The sequence below is a fragment of the Panthera leo genome, chromosome B4, assembly GCF_018350215.1.
Source record: "Panthera leo isolate Ple1 chromosome B4, P.leo_Ple1_pat1.1, whole genome shotgun sequence".
Lineage (NCBI taxonomy): Eukaryota > Metazoa > Chordata > Mammalia > Carnivora > Felidae > Panthera > Panthera leo.
The window spans coordinates 135,724,908-135,746,811 of NC_056685.1; the positions used below are offsets into that span (position 1 = coordinate 135,724,908).

General features: G+C 52.8%; 1 protein-coding gene across 9 annotated transcripts in view; it reads right to left on the reverse strand.

The window, feature by feature from the left end:
• The window catches only part of EFCAB6 (EF-hand calcium binding domain 6), a 244,357-nt gene that overhangs the window by 14,098 nt on the left and 208,355 nt on the right, over positions 1-21,904 (reverse strand). For all 9 annotated transcript variants that reach the window (XM_042948058.1, XM_042948060.1, XM_042948059.1 and 6 more), the window contains one exon: positions 6,502-6,729. In XM_042948058.1, the coding sequence (XP_042803992.1) occupies positions 6,502-6,729 (228 nt within the window). The remainder of the gene's footprint in view (positions 1-6,501; positions 6,730-21,904) is intronic.

Sequence of the window (21,904 nt, forward strand, 5' to 3'; positions counted from 1 at the left end):
TGGGGGGACAGGAGAGGCATCAAAGAAGCCTGCAAACAGGGCACCACACAAGGGGCTTCTGACCCGTGAGCTGGGCGTGAAACCCGGGCAAAATTCTGATGGTTCGTGAGCGAGTTGAGAGTAAGTTTCCGCGTCCTGGTGGCGGAAGGCGTGCTTCTTGAAACGTCCCCCTCAGATGCAGAGAAGCCGTTAACTACCTTCCGAACGCCTAAAGATCTCTGACTTTGGGCCCCACTTCTGCAGGGAGGCAAGCTGCCGGAGATCGCCACTCGCATCTAACAGCAAGAGAAAGCCGAGTATCTACACCGTCAGAAGCATTCGGGGCGCCCGGGTGGCTCAGTCGGTGAAGCGTCCAACGCTTGGTTTCGGCTCAGGTCACGATCCCACGTTTGTCGGTTCGAGCCCCGTGTCGGGCTCTGCGCTGACAGTGTGGGGCCTGCCTGGGATTCTCTCTCTCCCTCTCTCCGCCCACCTCTCTCTCTCCTTCAAAAAAATAAATACATAAACCTAAAACAAAACAAAATCAGAGCTGTTTTAGAGCCCATCAGAGAGCTGAGGTTCCAGGGAGCCGAGGGGACCGAATGCCACGGAGCCCCAAGTCTCCGAGGAGAGCCAGACACGCCAGCTCTCACGCCTCGCAACACTCGGGAAGAAGCCAGCCAGCGCGTTCCAGGCCGAGCGTGTGCCGGCACGTGAGGCTGGGATGATGGAGAGGCCCAGAGACAGGGAACGCTCGCGCTCATGAGCTCCCCTCCACCCGCCTCTGCTGCTGCTCCGGAGAGAGAGAGCACGGGAGGGGACAGACTCACAACACCGCACGCTTCTCCAGACCCTCCTCTCACGGGAAGCGAAAGCCTTAAGCCACTGGGGGAGGCGTAGCAAGCCCACTCAAGACCAGGACCCCTGGGGGAGGGAAGGAAGCAAACCCTTGTGTCTCTAGGAAGGGTAGATCCACGGCCCCAGGGGGAAGGGTGCGGGCAAAAGCCCCGTGCTTCTGGAGGAGGGGCAGCGACCCTAGGATCTGTACCTCTACCAAGCAAAGGTCAGAGGTCGGCTACCTCCTCTCCCGCCCAAGACCCACCCACCACGGAGACCGGGCAGAGTCTGACCGCCACAGAAGGGGGTGTGGAGGGGCAGGAATGCGGAGAAGACGCCACCCTGGCCTAAACCAGGCCGGACCAGGAACGCCTAGACAGCGCCACCCTGCGTAAGCCTGGCCCTGAGCACGGGGGACCCTGTCCTGTGGCCCGGACGTGCAGGAGGAATACTCAGCAGCGTCCTGGCATCCCTCCCTGCTGGAGGGTCTGACGCCCGTGCACCATGCACCCCTAGGGTGGGGGCAGCAACGGTAACACTCGAACGCAGCTCACTGCCGACCAGACTGATTCCGGAACGCCCTCCCGTCCGCGGTCAGCCAGAAGAGGTATGTCCACGTTCAGGCATAAATACTATTGATATCTCTGTCTCAGCTCTTCTTTATATGATGTCCCGCTTTCAATAAAAAGAAAGGAAGTCTAGACCTGTCGACAAAAGATGAACTGACCCATCGCCAAGAGATACAGCAATCACCCGACGAGAGTCAGAGGAGGCTCCTTTTGTGGGGTCATCAGACAAGGACTTTCCAACAACTGTGGTTAACACGTCAGCGGACCGAGTAGAAAAGGTATGTAACTTGCACGAACAGAAGGGGCAGAGAGATGGAAGGCAGTTTTTGAAGATGCATGTCCTGGGGCGCCTGGGGGGCTCAGTTGGTTAAGCATCTGACTTCGGCTCAGGTCACGAACCCCTGGTTCGTGGGTTCGAGCTCCGCATCGGGCTCTGCGCTGACAGCTCAGCACCTGCTCGGGAGCCTCTCTCTCTCCCTCCCTCCCCCGCTTCCTCTCTCTCTCTCTCTCTCTCTCTCTCAAGGAACAGGGACAAGATGCCCTGTGTGAGGTGGGCCATTAGAGGCAAGCCACCGACCTGCTACCTGAGGGGGAAACAGAGGCAGCCAGGCAGAGCTGGGACGGGCCTGTGCTGCCAATGGGCAGCCTTTCTAGAGTCACCGAGGACAAGACCCCGAGGCCGAGGTGGGAGGCGTCCAGCCCCCACAACCAGGCCGAGCCACGGCGAACCGCCTGGCCGTGGGGCCGTGTGGAAGGGCCACGCCGGGCAAGCTGCGTGTGGAGGTGTCAGGGACTTCGAACAGCCTCCTGGCTCCGTCCCTCCTCCTCCCGTGTCTCTGACGGGGTGCTTTCTTCCTCTTTGGGGTCGGGCGCCCGGAGAAAGCGTGCACAAACTAGCAGATACCAGCACCGAGAGACGCTGGAAGACTGGTTAGCGCTCTCTTCGCAGTGTCGGGGGGGAAACCTCAGACGTAGAATCCCGTCCCCAGACTATCTCCTAAGGAGAAGGGTGAAGCAAGTGAGCTTCACGGAAGAAGAGTGAGCGGGAAGCAGGAGTGCATGGCGGATGTGGCTGCGGGCAGAGACCCAGGAGACCCCAACATCGCCCCCGCCCAGCCCCTCCACCCGCAGCACCCCACCCCTGTCCACGGCTCCCCTGCCCTTCGGGCTCCTGTGGTCCACTCACCCTTCTCCCGCACACCCGACCTCCTCTGCTCCCAGGCCCCGAGCCGCCTCCTCAGGGAGCCTTCCCTGACTGCCCTACGCAAAGGCTCCCTCCGCACCACCCTGGTTCCCACTCCCGGGGCCTCTGTGGCATTTATCACCAGCCAACACGCACGTCTCACTCACTCCCCCGCCCCTGAAAAAGCGCAGACCACGAGGGCAGATCTGCGGTGCCCACAGCAGCTCATCTAATGCAACATGCTCGCCGCTCCTGCTTCCAGAATGTTCCCTCCACCTGCATTGCTCTCTCCTGTCTCCTCTCAGTGGCAACTCCCACGACCCCAACGTCACGCCCTTAGGGAAACTGCCTTGACCCCTGGGTCCAGGCCCCCACTGCCGGCCCATCCTAGCGGGGAGCAGCTTGTAACGACATAAATAGCGCACAGCTCTCCCCTCCGTGGATCCAAGCTCAAAGGAAGCAGGGAGCAGGCCCCCCTTCGTTGCTCAGGACCTAACATCACCACTGTGCACAGAGGGCCCCCAGTAAGTGAACGAGCAGATGCGTGCCGCCTTCAGCCACTCAGTGCATCGTCAGGACAGACAGCTTTGTGCCGAACAACAGGCAGACGTGTCCTGTGAGCCAGGCCAGGGGATCGGGAGCTCAGGGTAGAGGCGGGGAGGCCAAAGTGGGGCATGGCCAGTTCCTCCAGCTACAGGTACGGTCAGGAAAGGCTTCGCTCGGCTTGGAGCCAGTCCTGAAGGAGGAGTTGGCGTGGCTAGATGTGAGGGGGCAGGGGTAGGGAGACAGCAGCGAGCGGGAGAGGCTGAACAGCCCGGCTGGAGGGGAAGGCATCGAGCTTAGGGAGTGTTGTGCGCTCCCGTTGCATAGGGAAGGACAATGAAGCTCAGAGAGGTTGTGTAACTTGTCCAAGGTCACACAGCTGGACAAGCACAGAGGCAGAACTGAAACCCCTGCCTGTCTGCCTGAGAGACTGTTGGTTCTTTGCCTGTGTTCTTCTAGTGTCCTAGAGGTGTCTGTTTAAGAAACACCACGCTTGAGAGGTGCCCGGGGGGCTCAGTCAGTTAAGCGTCTGACTCTTGATTTCGGCTCAGGCCATGATCTCATGGATCATGAGATCAGATTGAGCCCCACATTGGGCTCTGCCCTGACAGCACAGAGCCTGTTTGGGATTCTCTGTCTCCTGCCTCTGCCCCCTTGCATGCACTGTCTCTCTCTCTCTCTCTCTCAAAAATAAATAATAAAAAAAAAAAAGAAAAAAGAAACACCACACCTGAAATGGTTGGAAATGTCTGATCCTTCCTTTCCCTAACGTAGCTGTAAATATAGCTAAATCCTCACGCAATTACCAAGACTGACCGAAACTGCCTGACCGGGAGAGGCTCTCTCTGTGGGTCTCTCTTTTCTTAAGCAATATCCAAGTGGACCCAGTTCCCAGGCCTTTATACCACGCTTTCTGGGGAGCCACAAAGCCCCATCAGTTTCCAACTCCACCTGCTCAGAAACTTGCTCTCCTTTTCTGAAAGGTTAATTACACCGGAAGTTTTCAAAGGAGCTGGTACTTCCCTGCTTACGGAGCTCCGTTATCCAAGAAAGCTGACCTCTCGGATTCATGATAGTTGGATGTTTTTCTTAGGATGAGATCGTTTTTAGAAGACATGAGATCTGTACTCAGATGCTGGTTAACACGGCTGGAACTGTCCCAGAATCTTCGGGGAACCCTTCTGAGTAGTGGCAGTTGGGGTCTAGACATGTTAAGGAGCCAAACTACTTCTGTGTCTCCCTGTACCACACCTTGTCCCACTGAACCAAGAAGGTCATGGCCCACGGGTCACACAAGGATCTTTGCTTCCTGTTTGCCAGCCTGTGTCCAGAAGCTCCCTTCTCAAACAGTACACAAGTTTTGCTAATCATCACGCAACTTAAACCATGGTTCTTATGCCAGATTTTGATGTCCTCGGTGATGCAGACTGTATTTGCGATGTCTCTGCATATTTTTAGAAGGCAGAATAAAAAAAAAAGTATTTGATTTTGTTGCAGAGGCGGGGGCTGGGTGTGCCGGGGATGGTGAAGTTTCTTGGTGGACGATTAAAATCAGATTCTCTGGTACAGGTGTTAGATATGCTAGCACATTACTAATTTATATCTATAATGAGAGTAACAGTTTACTCATTTAGATGAAATGAAAAATCTTCATTAGTAAAACCTTAGTTAGTTCGCCCCATAGAACCATAAACACAACTGGGTGAATCGTAAAGGTTCCCATCCATGTATAGTAATGGGGACGAGCGTTTGCAAACAGCGATCTCGCTCAGCTCTGACGATCTACGAGACCGAACTGGGGAAAAGCACTTTGATTCGGCTTAGCAAAAATGATCATGATGCTTTAAAAAGGTGCTATTTTAGGAAAGTGAAATCTGATGCTCGAATTCTTCATGTTAGTGAATTCGTTCTTTAGGGTGGGGAGTCCTGAGGCCTGGGTGGCGAGGGGCATCGAATGTGACCGTCTCCCTTCCATGTGAATACTCTCAGTTCTCATCCGGGAGCCCCTGAGAAAATGAGGCCTGAGGGTAGAGCGCCCCATCTTGCGGGGGGAGGGTGGCCTCTCCACCGGGAGCTGCAGGAAGCTACTCGGGCTGAGCCGGGGAAGGAGGGCGGTGGAGTACTTTCCGAAGTAGTTTGGATCTTGGTTTCCTCCTGAGTGACTCTGTGGCGCTAGGGCACCGGCTTGTTTGACAAGTGGGGAGGGCTTGCAGCAGTGTGTCTGCTGTCGGGGGCGGGGGGAGCTCTGCTTCCGTGCTCTGTGTCGCCCCGGCTGTTCGGCCACTGGATGGTGGGGGTGGGGAACGTGCACGCTAAACCTGCCACGCTATCCGTTCACCGGGCCTTGCTGAGCACCCGCTCTGTGCCGGGCTCTGTTTTGGCGTTTGGGCCACAGCGAGGAGCAAGCCACCCGGGGAACCGTCCCCCGGCACTAGCATTTAGTGTTACTAAAGTCGGGAAACTGCAAGGCAGGTCCTCCGGATGCCATCCTGCTGGCAGGCCCTGGGAGGCCACAAGGGGCCAAAGAAGCCCAGGGTGGCAGGTTGCCAGAGCTAAAAAGAGCACCACTGGTTTTTGAGGAGGGAGCCGCAGAGAATCCCTTCTGGGGCTTCTGTGTGGGGCAGCAGGGCCTCAGAGAGGGTGGCCTTGTCCAGCCTGTGCGGTGGGCACATCACCGGCATGCCTGGGGTGGGATCCCCAGAGCATCCGGAAGTGCTAGCAACAGAACCAGGGAGAGGGAAGGGGAGGGGAGGCAGGGTGGCGGGAGGCCCAGAGCGACTCACAGGCTCTGAGCTGCCCCGTTCAGGTGTTGGGGGAAGACCGGCTGCCTCTTGGGGTCACACAAGCTCTGGCATTATCCAGGGAAGGAGAGGGAGAGTGGCCGCTGGAACCGAGTTTAATTTGATTTAAAAAATAAAAGTGACTGGGGCACTTGGGCAGTTCAGTTGGTTAAGCATCCAAATCTTGATTTCGGCTCAGGTCCCGATCTCATGGTTCATGAGATCAAGCCCCGTGTCAGGCTCTGTGCTGACAGTGCAGAGCCTGCTTGGGATTCTCTCTCTCTCTCTCTCTCTCTCTCTGTCACTCTCCCTCCCTCCCTCTCTCTCTGCCCCTCCCCTGCTTGCACACACGCTCTCGTGCGCTCGCTCTCTCTCTCAATAAACTTTAAAAAATAAAGAAAAAAAGTGACATAATTTGCACCCCGATCGAAAAGTTGCAAGTCTTACTTGTCAAACAGAAAACTCCTTCAATGAGATTGAAAACAAAACAGTAACGACAACACCCCCTGCTCCGCCCCCAAGCCTTCAAGTATTCTAAACTCTCCATGCCCTGGGGAACGGTTGGCCGGGCACTCATACGTCAGGATGAGGAACCAAATGCATTTCTTACTTGCTCATCGGTCAGAACCTGCACGTGGCGAGCACAAAGAGCCCTGAATTCGTCCCTGGAGGCGGTGTTCGTTTTCATGGTGTCGAAGTTGTCAAACTCCTGAGCAATCGCACAGTAACAGGAGCCCACTGGCTTGTGGATCCGAGCCAGGAGCTCCTGGTGTGCTGTTTCCTTGGGAGTCGTGGGTGGTGGGCCTTGGGGCATTTTCTCGGCCCACTCGGCAGCAGTCTGGGCAAAGCAGAAAGGAAGATTGATTCACTTAATAAATTATAAGTCATCTCGTGGCTCTGGGCCCCGGGGGAGCCCCAACCAGAGGTTCAGACCTGACGGGGAAGCCTGGGCTCACCGACCATGGAAGAAGGAGCAAAAGTGAGTCAGTGCCACCAGGCAGGCTGCATGCAGAGTGGGCCCGGGGAGGGCGGGACTTTGTCCTCATCCGTTCACTCACTCGGTCTGTCTTTTGGTCCATTTCACAAACACACAGCGAGTGTCTGCTCTGAGGTAAGGGGCGGAACAGGGGGTATGTCTCTGGACTGCTTTTATTTCCCGACATTAGTGCAGTGGATTTATACTTACAGCGGTTAGAATCTGAAAGGCAGGTTTCGATGGCCGTTACTACGTGATGCTGCAGCGCCACTGTGGGCTAAGTGTTCCCTTAAGCCCCAGATTTCTCAAGGCTCAGAGAGACTGAGTCACGGCGAGGGCAGAATTTGTGGGGTCGGAGGCAGAGGCGGGCAGAGGACCAGACCCCTAGCATTCTACACCTCTCCCTGGGCAGCGCGCCTGCGGGTTGGGGCCTCAGGACGCTGTCCATGGTGCCAGGGAGCCCCGAGGAAGGGCTAGCGGCAACCTGGGCTCGGGGACCCCCTTCTGGAGGGAGGAGGAATGGGCTCTGGGGAAAGAGGGGCAGAGGAGGACCTTCTTAGTGTATGTTTAGGCTTCTGGGCTGGCAAGAGGGCTTGGGCAAGGTGAGCAGGAGGGGTCTGGGGAAGACCACAGCCCACGTTCTGCACATGCTGATGCCCACAATGGCGGACAGGCGGGACAGCAGGTGGGCCAGTCAGGAGCACAGACTGAGCTCACAATGAAGCCAGACTTGGGGGACCGGGGCTCAGAGGGCAGCTGCGTCCCGAGCCTCCTGAGAGGGGACAGCGCTCAGGGATGCAGTCCTCGCATCACCTACTTGCTGCAGTCAGGAAAAAGCCCCCCACAACCAGACCCGTGGCCCTGCATCAGCAGCTCAGCAATTCGGGTTTGAGGAAGGGGTGAGGCTGGAGGTGGGAGGGGACACCGGGCTCCGTGAGAACCCACAGGTGACGACGCACAAGAGCTGTCCCCGGAACCAGGGTGGACTCTGAAATACGCTGCACTGCCTCCCTCAAACCCCGCCGTGCCTGTCAGCTGCAGCACCTCTCATGACGCACGGCGCTGTGCTGAGACCTTTACGAGATTTTCACGACTAATCCCCCCCAAACGGTCATGTCTCATTTTCAGCAATATATGTATCATGCGTTACTATCCTTCAGGACAGATCATAATGTTACTTTATGAAGTCGGGTCAAACACAGAGTGCTGCTGCAAATATCTTCAAAAATGTACCCACACTACACTCGGACCACAGCCTGTCTCATCTTCAACCGCCGAAAGGTTAAAAGGAGCTTTTAAATACGCCCTCTTGGAGACATTCAAGGCAAATGAATGCCTTTCCTTTTTCATTCTAGAAACTAAGAGTGATGTTACTGATGGGGATGATACCTGTTCCAACAGTTAAAGCTCACCTCCCATAGCTAAGCACGTGGCTAGCCCCCCAAACGTCCCAAGGGGTGCTGGTGTTCAGATTGCAAAGGGAGCCCCACCCCCCCCCGACGGAGGGTCACGCTCAGACTGCATCCTCACACTTGTCACTCCTTTGTGTCCCGGGAAGGATGGGCCCCAGGTGGACGTAGCTGGAAAGAACACGGGTGGACAATCTACAATCTAGCACCAGAAGGTGGGAGCCCTGAGTCTGACGCTAGACTCTCCCTCTAACACACTGTGTGGCCCCATGCAAGCCACTAGCCCCTTCTGCCTCGGTCTCCTCATCCATCAGGGCAGAGTAAAGGTGACATGACATGATATATGTCAGTGCTCTCTGAAAGTGTTAAAACGCACAGCAAATGGGAAGTACTACTCTTCTAGCAACAGGTATAGAAGAATTCTCATCAGGCGGATTACGCAACCTTAGGTTAATATGGTTTTAGCTCCAGAGGAAACTGAATCGTTTTTAAGCAAAATATAGATTACTAAATTTAACTTGAGTATTAGAAAGGTCTGAATAGACAGGTAACCATAAAAGAAACTGAAAAGGCTCTTATAAGATCTCCCATCTATTATTAAAAAGGTGCCAAGCCTAGCTGATTTTAAGGGCAAGCTGAATCTCACTTTTATGCAATAGATAATTTTTATGTAAGTCAAATTGTTCCAGCACACGGACAGGAATACATAGTATTCCAGCTCGTTATATATCTCCCTAAATACCTAAATATGGTAAACACTTGAAATAAAAAATGTGAACCAACCTAATTTGTGGACATTAATGTGAAGACATTAAAACATTTTTTAAAAGACCATTAGAGATATTTAGCACCATCGTCCTTTTTTTAAATAAAAAATCAACTAGGATTTATTCCAAGTGTACGAGTCCTCTAAGAATTAGCAAATCTTGCGACACCTGGGTGGCTCAGTCGGTTGAACGTCCGACTTCTGCTGAGGTCATGATCTCGCAGTTTGAATTTAAGCCCCACGTCGGGCTCTGTGCTGATAGCTCAGAGCCTGGAGCCTGCTTCGGATTCTGTCTCTCTCTCTCTCTCTGCTCCACCCCCATTTGCCTTCTGTCGGTCTGTCTCTCTCTCAAAAATAAACATTAAAAACATTTTAATGAATTAGCAAATCTTTCAATTCCTTACATTAGGTCACATACTGACAGATGGCAAAAAGGCATTAACAAAATTCAGCAGCTCTTCCTGATAGAAATGGTACAGAATACAATAGATAAACCACATAGAAATAAAACGAAGACTTTATGTGTAATACTCCCTCCCTATAAGAGAATATTAGCCAGATGCCATCTGCAAACATATTAAATGGGTGACAAAGCGTTAAAGTCAGAAACATGATAGGCATGCTCACTGTCAGTTCTAGGATTCACATTTTTAGAGACTCCAGCTTTTGAAATAAGACAAGAAGATGAAATAAACGGCATAAATGTTGAAAGACAAGATTCATCCTTATTTGTGGATGTGACTGCACAAGTAGGAAGTTCAAGACAACGAGGAAAGTGCCTGCAATGAAGCCAAAAATGCAAAAAAGCAAGACCATTTTGGGGGCAGTAATTATAACTCATTAGAAATTGTGTTGTGAAAACAACACACGTTTACATTAGTGACAAGCTCTTGAGTATCTTGGGAGAAATTTCATATGCAAGAGTAAGGTATACAGAGACAGCTGTGCACGTTCTAGGGGGGAGGGGTAGAAAGCAAGGATGGAATGGCAAAGGGATGTGCACTGTGATCCCAGATGTGAAGACTGCATTTCAAAAGGTCTTCTCAAATTACAAATACAAGTTAATAAAATCCTAAGAAACATCTCAATGGATGGGGCGCCTGGGTGGCTCGGTGGGTTGAGCGTCCGACTTCGGCTCAGGTCATGATCTCACGGTTTGTGAGTTCGAGCCCTGTGTCGGGCTCTGTGCTGACAGCTCGGAGCCTGGAGCCTGCTTCCGATTCTGTCTCTCTCTCTCTCTCTCTCTGCCCCTCCCCCGCTCATGCTCTGTCTCTCTCTCTCTCTCTCTCTGTCAAAAATGAATAAACATAAAAAAATGTTTAAACCATTAGACACGGGGTGCCTGGGTGGCTCAGTCGGTTAAGCCTCTGACTTCAGCTCAGGTCACGATCTCACGGTCCGTGAGTTCGAGCCCCGCATCGGGCTCTGGGCTGATGGCTCAGAGCCTGGAGCCTGCTTCCGATTCTGTGTCTCCCTCTCTCTCTGCCCCTCCCCCGTTCATGCTCTGTCTCTGTTTCAAAAATAAATAAACGTTAAAAAAAAATTAAAAAAAAAATAAACCATTAGACACATGGACATTAAAGTTGATACGGAAAAATAAATATAGAGAATAGCCGCGACATTTTTGGGAAAGGCAAGTAATCAAGCCTTTGACCTGCTGGATATTAAAATGTCATAAACGTCCTATGATCAGAGTAGCGTAGCTGGTCTCGGACCATGCCAGTAAATCCGTGGCCACCTGCTCGGGCCGTTGATGGGTGGGAAACAGGCCTCTGCTGTGGCTGGGCCATGACGTCAAGGCTACTGAAGGAGCGGGGAACGGCGTGGCTGACCCCAAGTCAGCTCTGGGTCAAGAGCGGTCCTCGCAAGCAAGAAAGAACATCCGAGCTTCGCCAAGCAAAGTTCCTTCTTCTCTCCTGACTCGTCAACTTCAAACCATCGGCCTCCCGAGGTCTCCACCTCCGCAAATGGAGCACGTGCTCCGAGGAGCTCGGGCCCGGAGTCACCCGCGAAAGACCTACCCCCACTCCCTAACCGCCCACGATCCCAACGGAAGTTGACTCTCCATTCTCACCTCCTGGTCCAAGCCACTATCATCTCTTGCACAGATTACTGCGACTGTCTCCCTGCTTCCATGCGCAGCCATCGCCCTCTGTGGATGACCTTTCTAAAGTGCACACACACCTGTACACACACCCCCCCCCCCCAAGTATTAACACTCGTTCCCTCGACGGAGTGGTAGGCGAGGGCAGAGCCATCATTAAAAAGCCATCGTCCCTCTCTTCTGAGAATGATCTTTTTAAGGTGTACATCAGGTCAAGCAAAACTCTCAAAAGGCTTCCCCTGTTGCCCAGAGTAACAGGCAGAGCTTCACAATGGCCCTCCCTGACTTGCCCTCATTACCCTCTGACCTCGCCTCTGTGACTGTCTTCCTTGCTCACTCTGCTCAGAGCCACCAGGCCTCTTGCTTTGCTTCAAACACAGCCAGCGCCTTTCTGCCTCAGGGCCTTTGCACTTGCCGTTTGCAGACTTCCCTCAAGGTCTTTAGAACATGTTTAGAACCACCCTCCACACTCCCTCTCCCCTGTCCTCGCTGGTGTTCTGTGGTGCTTTTTGTTCTCCGATCCCCTGTGTGTTTATTCCCTAATTGTCTTCTTCACCCTAACAGAAGATAAACCTCATGAAGGCAAGGGCCCTAGTCTTTTGTTCACTGCTGAATCCCCCACTGACTCGGCACACAGCAGGGTCTTATGCTTGTTCAAAGAAAGAACGGATAAGCAATGCACCCACGGAACGGAAAATGTCACGACCAATGCAACGAACGAACTGGTGGGATCCTTGTGGGCCACTCGGGGCAGTGGCCCTGAACCTACGGTTAAAAGTCTCTGACCTTGTCACGATGCAAAGCAGAGGAAATGAAAATGAGACCCGACTGTTTTCTTTTAACAGACTGGCACATTTTTTGACTGATGAGCTCAATGCTGGAACAGGCGGAATAAGGGATCTAAAGCCGTAACAAGTTCCTGTGACCCAGCACCTCTCCTTTCAGGACTCTCCTTAAGGAAAGAAACACAGTGAGCTCGTGGAATTATGATCATTACAGGATTATTTACAAAATTTACGAGACGGAGAAAAAAACTGGCGACAATTTGGATGTCTGACATCGGGGCAACGGTTAAATAAGATATGATATTTCTATAGGATGGATTGCAATGCAGCTATTTACAGTCTTTTAAGGAATTATTTAACGATACGGTAAAAACGTCTGTGACGTACTAAGTGGAAAAGAACCATAAAATGGTCCAAGTGACCACATAAACACAGACACAAGACACAGACACACGAATATTAGTGCTTGCTCTCTGGGTGGAGAGGTAAGGGAAGACAGAGTCAGGAGGACGACGGGAACTCCCCAGCCAGGAGTCCTGCCGCCCCCGGGGGTCAGGGGTCCTGAGGTCCGGGGCTTGGGACAGTCTGGTTGTGAACGGTGCCGCTGAGAGCCTGGGCAGGGAGCCCTGCTCAGTGGGACAGCCCTGGATGTGAATGCGACCCCTGCTCTCCACCTGTGCACGCGTCTGAGTGACGCCTGACTCCCAGAGCCCTGTGCTCACAGGGGTGAGCACCTGTGCTGGTGCACTCGCAGAGAGTGAACGCGGAATGCACGCCCTCGAGTACTGTATGGAGTCTCACCGACACCCGTGGGACATCTGCTGTGTGCCAGGCGCTCTTCCGGATACTGGGGAGGCGGAGGTTAAGAAGTAATCCTTTGAAAAAGTCTCTGCCCAGGGGGAGTGTCGAGGGGGGGACAGAGAGAGACCGGGGCGAAGTCTCGGGGGCGAGCGGAGATCCTAAGCGGGTCGTGTGCTCTGAGAAGGGGGCACCCTGCCAGGGACGTAGCTGGGCCTCCCTGAGGAGGAGGGACTGAGCTGGGAGGCAAGGAAAGGCAGGGGCAAGTCAGCCAAAGACCCGGAGCTGGAGGCCACGTCCTCACACGGCAAGGTCGGGAGGCTGGGGAATGCCCGGGGTCGGAAAGAGACAAAGGCGCTGGCCCGCAGATTCCGGGCTCTTTGCACACATGCCCCCCCCGCCCCAGCCCTCCCCCGGGCCGGGGACACACGCGGGCACTTCCCAAGGAGAACAGAAGCGGCACAATTTCGTGGCCAACACACAAGAGTGTGGGTGACTGAAACTTCTCACCAAGGTGGATTTGCTGCCCGAGGGAAATACTCTTTTCCTGCCTGCAGCAATAATTACTGCGTGTTCGCTGTCGAAAACTTAGCAACGACAAAAAGGGTACGAAGAACACACGAGGATCACCAATAACGCCACCCCCAGCGGCACCACCGTCATCACCTCGGTGCCCAGGGATGTGCCACGGACCTGGAGGTCCCCGGGCCCGCGGCCACTCCGCACGCCACGCTGCCCAGGGCACCCACCGGCCTCTGAAGGGCAGAGCCTCCTGGCTCTTCCGTCAGGGCGCTTAGGAGCCGAATCCGTTAGGCACCCGCATTCTGGTTCCCATCCCTGCTTTTTAACAAAGCCGCTCAGCCACCGCCAGCCTCGCTCCGAGGGACTGAAGACGCCAGGGAAGAACAGATGGCTCTTGGTCTGGCGCGTCTGTGTCCTGGCGCTTCTCACATGATCATTATATCTGAATGGGGGAAAGAAATGGTGCTTTTTCTATAACTAGAAGGAATGTGTCTCCTAATCAGAAAGGACACCGCTATCTTGAGATGCAAATGTCACTTTCCGATACTAGCTACGCTTCCCATAAAAGGCACCCTCACCCGGCACAGCAATCGTAGCCGCAGCACCAAGAGCTACACAGGGAAGGAATCGGGTGCCGGGCGCCCACCTTCGTCCACACCGTTGTCTGGAACGGGAGCCGCGGGGCCCGCACCTCGGTGCTCCAGCCCTCGACGGCTCATCTGACAACTGTATGCATGCCTGGCTGTGCCGGGTACTGTTTAAATGCAAAGAAGAAAAAGAAAAAAAAAAAAGTGGAATCCTGTACACCATAGGTCTGACCCTGCTGGAGAATGATTTATATGTTTCGAAGGAATTTTCCTTCATTTACCCAAGGGTACTCATGGAGCCTTGTTTTACCCATTGTCCCTCTTGATGTTGCAGAGAAAAACCGTCCCCCACTGCCACAAAGAAAATTCCTGGTCCCTGTTGGCGAAACATATAAAAGAAATAACGTCCCAATACATGAAGTATACAATCCTCACAGAGCCTGCAAATAACTTGGAGTGCTTCAGTTTCAAACATACCCACGTATCTCACTTAGTAAAAACCAAGTCCCGGCTTTACAACATAAACCTGTGGTTCCAAATCTAGCCATTGCTCAGGATCCCCCAAGAGCTGCCCAGTGGGTGGGAGTCAGAGGGAAGCAGTGTGTGCGGGCAGGTCGGAGGGAGGAAGTCTAGGGGGGTCCGAGGGAGGCAGCCTGGGTGGGGGAGACCAGAGGGAAGAAGTCTAAGTTGAGGGGGTCAAAGAGAAGCGAGCGTGGACCTACGCAGAATTCATTTGGAGCCCATCCCTTTGGCCCAGCTTCAGGGCTCCTCTCCCTCTTCCAGGCTGATGTCTCTGCCACTGTCTTGGGCCCTCACACAGCCATTGGCTGAAGACATGGGGAGAGCCTTGTAGGCACAGCGCTGGGATCCCCAGCCCGTGGCTCATCCTCCCCGCTCAGGCCAGGGCCATCTCTGGGCCCCTGCACGAGCACACTAAGAAGGGGCCCGCCTGGCCGCTGCGGGAGCACAGTAATCCAACAAGTGTGTGCCAACCGGATGGAGTGCACCTGCCGGGGCTAGACCTTCAGGCGGAGGGTGCTGGGCCTGGAGGGCAGGGACATGAACCAAGGGCTTTGGGGCTACTGAATGGAGCTGAGCTCTGCCTTTTTCTTATGGCCTTGAGCAAGACATACAGCCCTCTCTGCCTCATTTTCCTCACCGGGATAAAAACAGAACCATCACGAAGGGCGGGCCTGGGATTTCAGCAAAATAAAACCGTGCAGTGTTTGGCTCAGTGCCTGGCAAACGCGGGCTGCCATTCTCGCTGCTGTTGCTGCTGCTGCTGGGGGGTGTTATTACAGATATTTTTGCCTGAGTCTGCCAGACCTGGGTTTGAGTCTCAGCTCCCGGTTAACACCGTTTCTATCCTGAGTAATCGGAGGCATTCTGGTGCATTCTATACCTGTAGGTCAGGCCACCTGCCAGGGAGGTGGAAGCCAGGTCTGAGGTGTGGTCACGCACCCCAGGAGCCGGGGCATGAGCCCAGGTACCCCGTGACTGTTCCACAGGACCCTGGTCTCCTGAGCAGCTGCCCCAGGGCCCTGGGCGGCAGGGGTGCCGGAGGTCAGGTCATGGGCTCAGATTCAGGATGGCTAAGCCAGCGCCTTGGTCGGACATCGTGTGGCTGGCGACTTCACGCGAGTCACTTCACCTCTCTGGGTGTAGGCTCTCCGTCTGTAAAGTAGTGACAGCCACAGCAGTCGAAGAGAACCATCCAGCAGAACGCAGACACAATCAAGGAGCACACCATCCATTTCAGGAAGGCACTGTACCAGCCCGCCTGAGATAAAGATGAATTAGCCTGTCTCTGCTGCGGGAAACTCACATTTGAAGCGGCGGGGGAAGCTCCAGGCGAGGGGCTGGCTGACCTGCCTCTAACCCAGGAGAGGGAGCAGCACTTGAGGAGGGGGTTACGCCGGCGGCAAGAACCAGGGTGTGTGCTCCAGAAGGGTTAACTGAACCCGGAATTTTGTTAGCTCCCATGCAGTCTGTCGTACGCTTCTTGCAACAGCTCGAATAGGGGAATGATTCCTGAAAAGAACCTTCCAGCATACTGTCACTAAGTTATGTCCAGCCACGGTCTTGGCTGACTTATGAAATCGATTTTGCACTACATTGTATCCCAAACAACTTCTCTAGATATAACAGGGAAGAGGGAACGTAATAGGGAAGAGGTGGACTGAATTGTCAACTAACCCAATAGAGCTGGAAACGGAGACACACATATATTTGTTCCCTTGTGGGATATTGCATTCAAGGCTCTATTTTTCTCAACTCTCCCTGTATCCACGTCCTATGTCTGCCACATGGCTTTGGATTCAGCCATATGACTTGCTTTGGGCAAGGGAATGTTGGCAAGTATAACATGAACAAAGAATATAAAAAGCACTTGTGTGACTGGGCAAATCCTCCTGTGCCAGCGACACTGTCTTGAGAAGAACAGGCCTGGGGCACAGCACTGGTCCTAGGAGGAGGGTGAGAACACGTGGAACAGAGACGACCCAGGCATGCCACCCAGAGCTGAGCCAGCCTAGATCGGTCACAATGCAGATGGAAAAACGAAATAAATGCTGCTGTTGTGGAGATGTCGTGGTTGTTTGTTACTTAGCAGTAGCTGACCAACACAGTTCTGAATGTCTAGTTAGTAAGAAATAGACGAGAGTGGGCGCAGAGTACAAAGAAAAGGAGTTAAGTTGTTTGGTGTGGATGGTTTTTTGCGCTCAGCGTTCCTTGATGATGGGCACGCTGCAAGGGAACTTTGGGACCCTCCTCCTGAGGGTGTCCCAGGTGGCAGTCACCTGGCTGGGAGCAACAGGCTTGACAGTGTGGTGTATCCAGGCGTCACATTAGAAATATGTTGGTGGAGGGGTGTCTGGGTGGCTCAGTCGGTTGAGCGTCTGACTTTGGCTCAGGTCATGATCTCACGGTTCGTGGGTTAGAGCCCCGCCTCGGGCTCTGTGCCGACAGCTCGGAGCCTGGAGCCTGCTTCTGATTCTGCGTCTCCCTCTCTCTCTACCCCTCCCTTGCTCATGCTCTGTCTCTCTCTGTCTCAAAAATAAATATAAACATTAAAAAAATTTTTTTAAAGAAATATGTTGGTATATTAATTTAACTATTACGAAGGTTATAATTAGCTAATCAGATAGCACAATTCTCCTACTAAGTTTTGTTCTAAATACTTAGGGACACAATTGTATAGTTTCTCAAGGATTCCTTACAGGAGGAAAAAAAAAAAAAAAAACACAACCTCGAAACTTCATGCAGAATAAGAACACAGCAGGTAGCAAAACTCCTAATTAGAAATACTCTGTAAAGAATTCCTCCACTTCCTTTTAAAGAACAGTATAATTACTTCTAAGAATCGAAAAACTGCTTCATTTGATCAAATATTTTGATTAGCAAAGAAAATTAATCGTACTGTATCTTCATTTGTATTTACAGTGAATAAATGAATGTTAAAAATAACAACATAAGCGAGACTGCCTGTCAAAAAACAAGAAAAAAAGACAAAACGTTAAAAAATCCAGATGAACATAAAGTGGAAGCTCTGTGCACAAGCGCACTGCTGTAGACCCTTACCACCGTATCGTGACCCAGACTCTTGCCACTCTGAGAGCCCCCCAAGCCCCCTCCCCCCACCGAGGGTGGACTCTCGTCCACTAGGAGGTCTCGAGATCTGAGTGACCAGCGAATTGGTGTCCGTGACCCAGTGCTCTGTTTGCGGAAGTGGGGGAGTGACAGTAGGGTTCCAGGCATAACCCAGGTTTCATGGCGCCATGACCACTGCCTAGACCTGAGATCTCTTTCCATGCAAGAATTCCTTCTGGGCAATGAGTAATGGTCGGTCTAAAGGTTCCCAGAACTTCCTTTGGAAAGGCTGTAACCAAGACATGCGTCCAGTCAACTGAACCAAGGTACTGAGACCCAGTTCCGGAGGCCACCTTTCAATGCGCCTCCATCATGCAGGTGCTGGGCTAGGGTGTTATGGAAGGGCCTCCAATCCTTGAATCGCCCCCTGAGGCAGCCATGGTTCTCCCTGTTGTTTAGACAAAGGGAGAGGGGCTGAGCTTCGAGGGGTGAGGACTCCCCTGCGGTTGGACCCCAGGCTACTCCCCTCAACTGACAATAGAGCTCGAGATGGTCTGATGTCAGGGCTACGCTCCTCCCACGCAGCATGACTACAGCCGCCTACCACACGCATGAGAATATAAGTACCTACCAGTCATAAGGACGTGACGACTCATACAGAGGACGAGGACCTACCCACTGTGTATCGCGCGCTGGCCCAGGCACTGGGAACAGAGGCCTGGATGGCAGGCTGACCCCCTGCCCTGGAGGAGCGGAAGCTTTTGCAGATGGCTGGGGGAGCCAGGCGGGGAAGGGACACCCGCCCTGACAGCCCCGCCCCGGGCCTGCCTCCCTGAGCCCTTCCCTCTCTGGCCTCACCCCCACTGCTCTTGCCCTCTCCCCTCACCCCAACCCATGCGAGTCATGCCCACAGTGAGGAGCCGTCCCCACGCGGGTCTCTGCACGCGCGGGGGCCCACCCGGGAAGCCCCATCTCCCAACATCCCGGCTTGGCACAAGCTCATCGAAGCTGCGGGCTCTCCTCTCTGCCCTGATGATGCAGGGCAAGTCCTCCCTCCTCTGGTTCCAAGCTCACCTCCATCAGACAGCTCGACACTCACAAAGGCTCTCTCCAAGATGCCTTTGCAAACGCCCAATTCACAACCCCTTCGCCAGCGTGAAATTGCCATAAAATGCAGGGAAATAAAGGAAACATTTGAGCCACCCCTTCAGCCCTTTAATGAGTCAATAAACTCATGGCTGAAGTCGTTTATGAAACTATTAAAATAAATTCTTCCACTCAAATAAATCCCACACCATATAATCACGTCATTACTAAACATTAAACATTAAACACACACTCACCGAAGGAGGAGAGAATAAAAAAAAGAATAGCGCATGCAAATATTTGGGGTTTGCTGTGCTCGGTACCAGGCAAAGCTCTTTCCGCATTAACCCACTAATCCAAGTAACAGTTGCACAGGGTGGACGTGAGGACGTGGGGTCCCATCTGACGGGAGGACTCTGAGAGCACGAGCCTGCTGGCTCTTCACTTCCAGCCGTGTGACCGGGAATGGATGCCTTGACCTCTGTGTACCTCAGTTTCCTCAACTGCAAAATAGGGATAATGATAGTGCCCGCACCTTCAAAGGCTGCTGTCAGGAGGTTGGCAGGGTTAATTTACGTACGGGCTTAGACCGGCACCTGCACAATGTGTACATCTGTCGGGATGCTGGAGTCTGACTGTGGGCGACAAGATGGCGTTGGTAACTGGCCAGGTACGATCATTAGGGGGGTGGGCGACTTGCTCCTTCCTCTTAATCTCTCAGCATGGACCACCCAAATTCAGGCCTCCGTAGAACTCAAGAGATGGAACTTTCCAGTTTGCGTGCCAGTGGTCACAGCTATTTCTGCCAGAGCAGGAGACACTCGGAGGGAAGTGGGAGTATGTCTACCTGTCTTCCCGTCTGCCTGGCCCCCAAGATGGGCCCAGTGCCTGGCACACATTCTCATCCACCTTTGATGAATGTTGGAAGCTCAGATTCTTGGGGAGCCTGGGTGGCTCAGTCAGTTAAGTGTCTGACTCTTGATTTAGGCTCAGGTCATGATCTCATGGTTTGTCAGTTTGAGCCCTGGGTCGGGCTCTGAGCCGACAGAGCAGAGCCTGCTTGGGATTTTCTCTCTCTCTCTCTCTCTCTCTTCTCAAAATAAGTAAGTAAACTTAAAAAATATTTTTTAAAAAAAAAAGAAAGTTAAGATTCTTCCAGGAGAATACTGCATCTGAGCCAGAACACAGGTAGCTCACCTACAAGTTAGACACCAAGGCATATGACAATAAACAAGACACCAGCCCTATCCGTATTCTGGATTTTCTCTGCAAGACTTATTTGGGACAATGACTCCTTGGGTTGATTCCCGGCTTCCTGATACACTCATGACCTTGTACAGCCAATGGTACAGCACAACTCTGGTCCTTAACTGACCACAAATTATAATTAACTTACACTGTCCTGGCTCCAGAGGGATCAATGAATGGGGACCTGCCTGGCCCGGCCACGCCACAGTCCATTTATTTTGAACATCTAGGTAGCATCTCACTGAGGCTAGGAATCAAGAAAGGATGCCAAGGCGTATTGGAGAGGGCGTGCTTGTGAGAGTGTTTTGAGAACGCCAGAGCGAGTGACAGACACCGGGTGCAGCATCGGAGGAGCTGGGACACAGAGGTGGACGAAAGCCCGTCCCCGCCCGCCCCCTCCCACCAAGCACGGAATGTTTGGGTTTGAGAAAATCCACTCACTCACATTCATAGTAACTACTTGACCAGAAATTCAACATGGATATGCTTTCTTGCAAACCCTGTTGACTGGACAGGATCACCTCCCTGTCTGCCTGAAACGACTGTGTCTGAGAAGGGATCCCTCAGATGGAGAAGTGGTGGGAGGGCAACGTGACCTCCCTGCACAGGTGGAAGCCAGCCTGTTGCGGCCCCCTTCACACTTCTGCCAGGGGCATCAGAATCCAGGCTACGCTCCCTCTGGCGGCAGCCCCTGTCCTGCCTCCAGGGCGTCCTCACTGGCAGCTGCTAGGGCAGCGGGCGCCCGGCCCCTAATCCTTCCTCGGAGGCGGCTCCAGGCGCAGGTGGGACCCGGGATGCGCGGCACAGGAGCCGTAACCGAGCCGATCTGGGAGAGTTGTTACCCTTGAAAGAGTGACTTTGCCCAGGCTAAGGGGCAGCCACGTAAGTTTGCCAGGTTGTACACCGAATTATTCATCTTCTGGGACGACGGTATTTTCATTCTGTGGCTTTTATCGCTACGGTTGGCCTCAAGCGGGCTGTCTGTATTGTGCAAATGCTGGGTCAGCGCTAGGACCAGTGCGGACGCTGATGCCCAGAGGGAACAGACATTTGGTCGTGCCAAGGTGCTGGCAGTGACCACCAGCAAGGTAGCCGGCTCACCCAGCCCAAAGGGCCAGAGCGGGGAGGTGGATGTGTCCCGTCTGTCGGACGCCCACGGGGAGCCACCCAACGCCTGGAGGCCCCGCCGGGCAGCTGCTGCCAATATCCAAGGCTATGGGTGACAATACTCCTCTTTCTCACTTTAGGCACGGTCAACCCAAGAGCCCTTCCCCCTGGCCGGGCACCAGGGCCACCCCACGCGTCCAAGTCGGCCTGCGCTGTCCCTCACAACCTGCCACGTCCTCAGTGGTCTCGAAGACAGTAGGTAGTAAATGTTGGCTAGCAAGTGGAGAGTGAGTGAAATTTAGGGGAAATGTGTACAAAAATCATGGAGATCATAGCAAGAGGACTTTGCCTTTCTTGCCATCGGGAGCAAGAGTAAATAACAGTAATGATACTTCTTAATCATTTACTTAATTTATCCCCAATAATCTTAGCACTGTTTCCTGAAAAGGGAACCCCTCGTTCTTTATCCATTCATTAAAAATACATGGACCCATTATATTTACAATAAGAAGAAAGATAAATCCAAGTAACGCTGTTAGCAACTAACATAAATACAATGTTCATAAAAGATTACAAACATTTTGATGTGCTTTACGGTTCCTTCTTCGGCCAAAAACTACAAGCTTAAATTCTCTCTCGGAAAAACCCGCCTTCAGATTATTTAACATCTCGCTGAATGACTTTAAAGACCATATATCATGAACACAAAGTATGGGAGGATCTCATTGGCTCTCCGTGTGCTCCAATGTGACAAAGTAATTACTCTGCATTAAATAAGGATGCGTTTTGTTAAAAAATTCCATTATTTCCATGGTAATAAAGTAGAGAGATTTTATATGGGTTTCTGGTATGTCTTTTAAAAATTCTATTTCTGCTCTGAGCGATATTTTTCTATTCACGGAAGATACTGAAAGTGCACTTTAAGACTTAAAAGAAATGTGAAGCGGGGACGATTTTCTAAAAACAAGGTGATACTCTCTATTTTGCACGTAGCGTTTTGAATGTAAAATGTTTTTCCCAGAAGTGAAAAAGAGCTA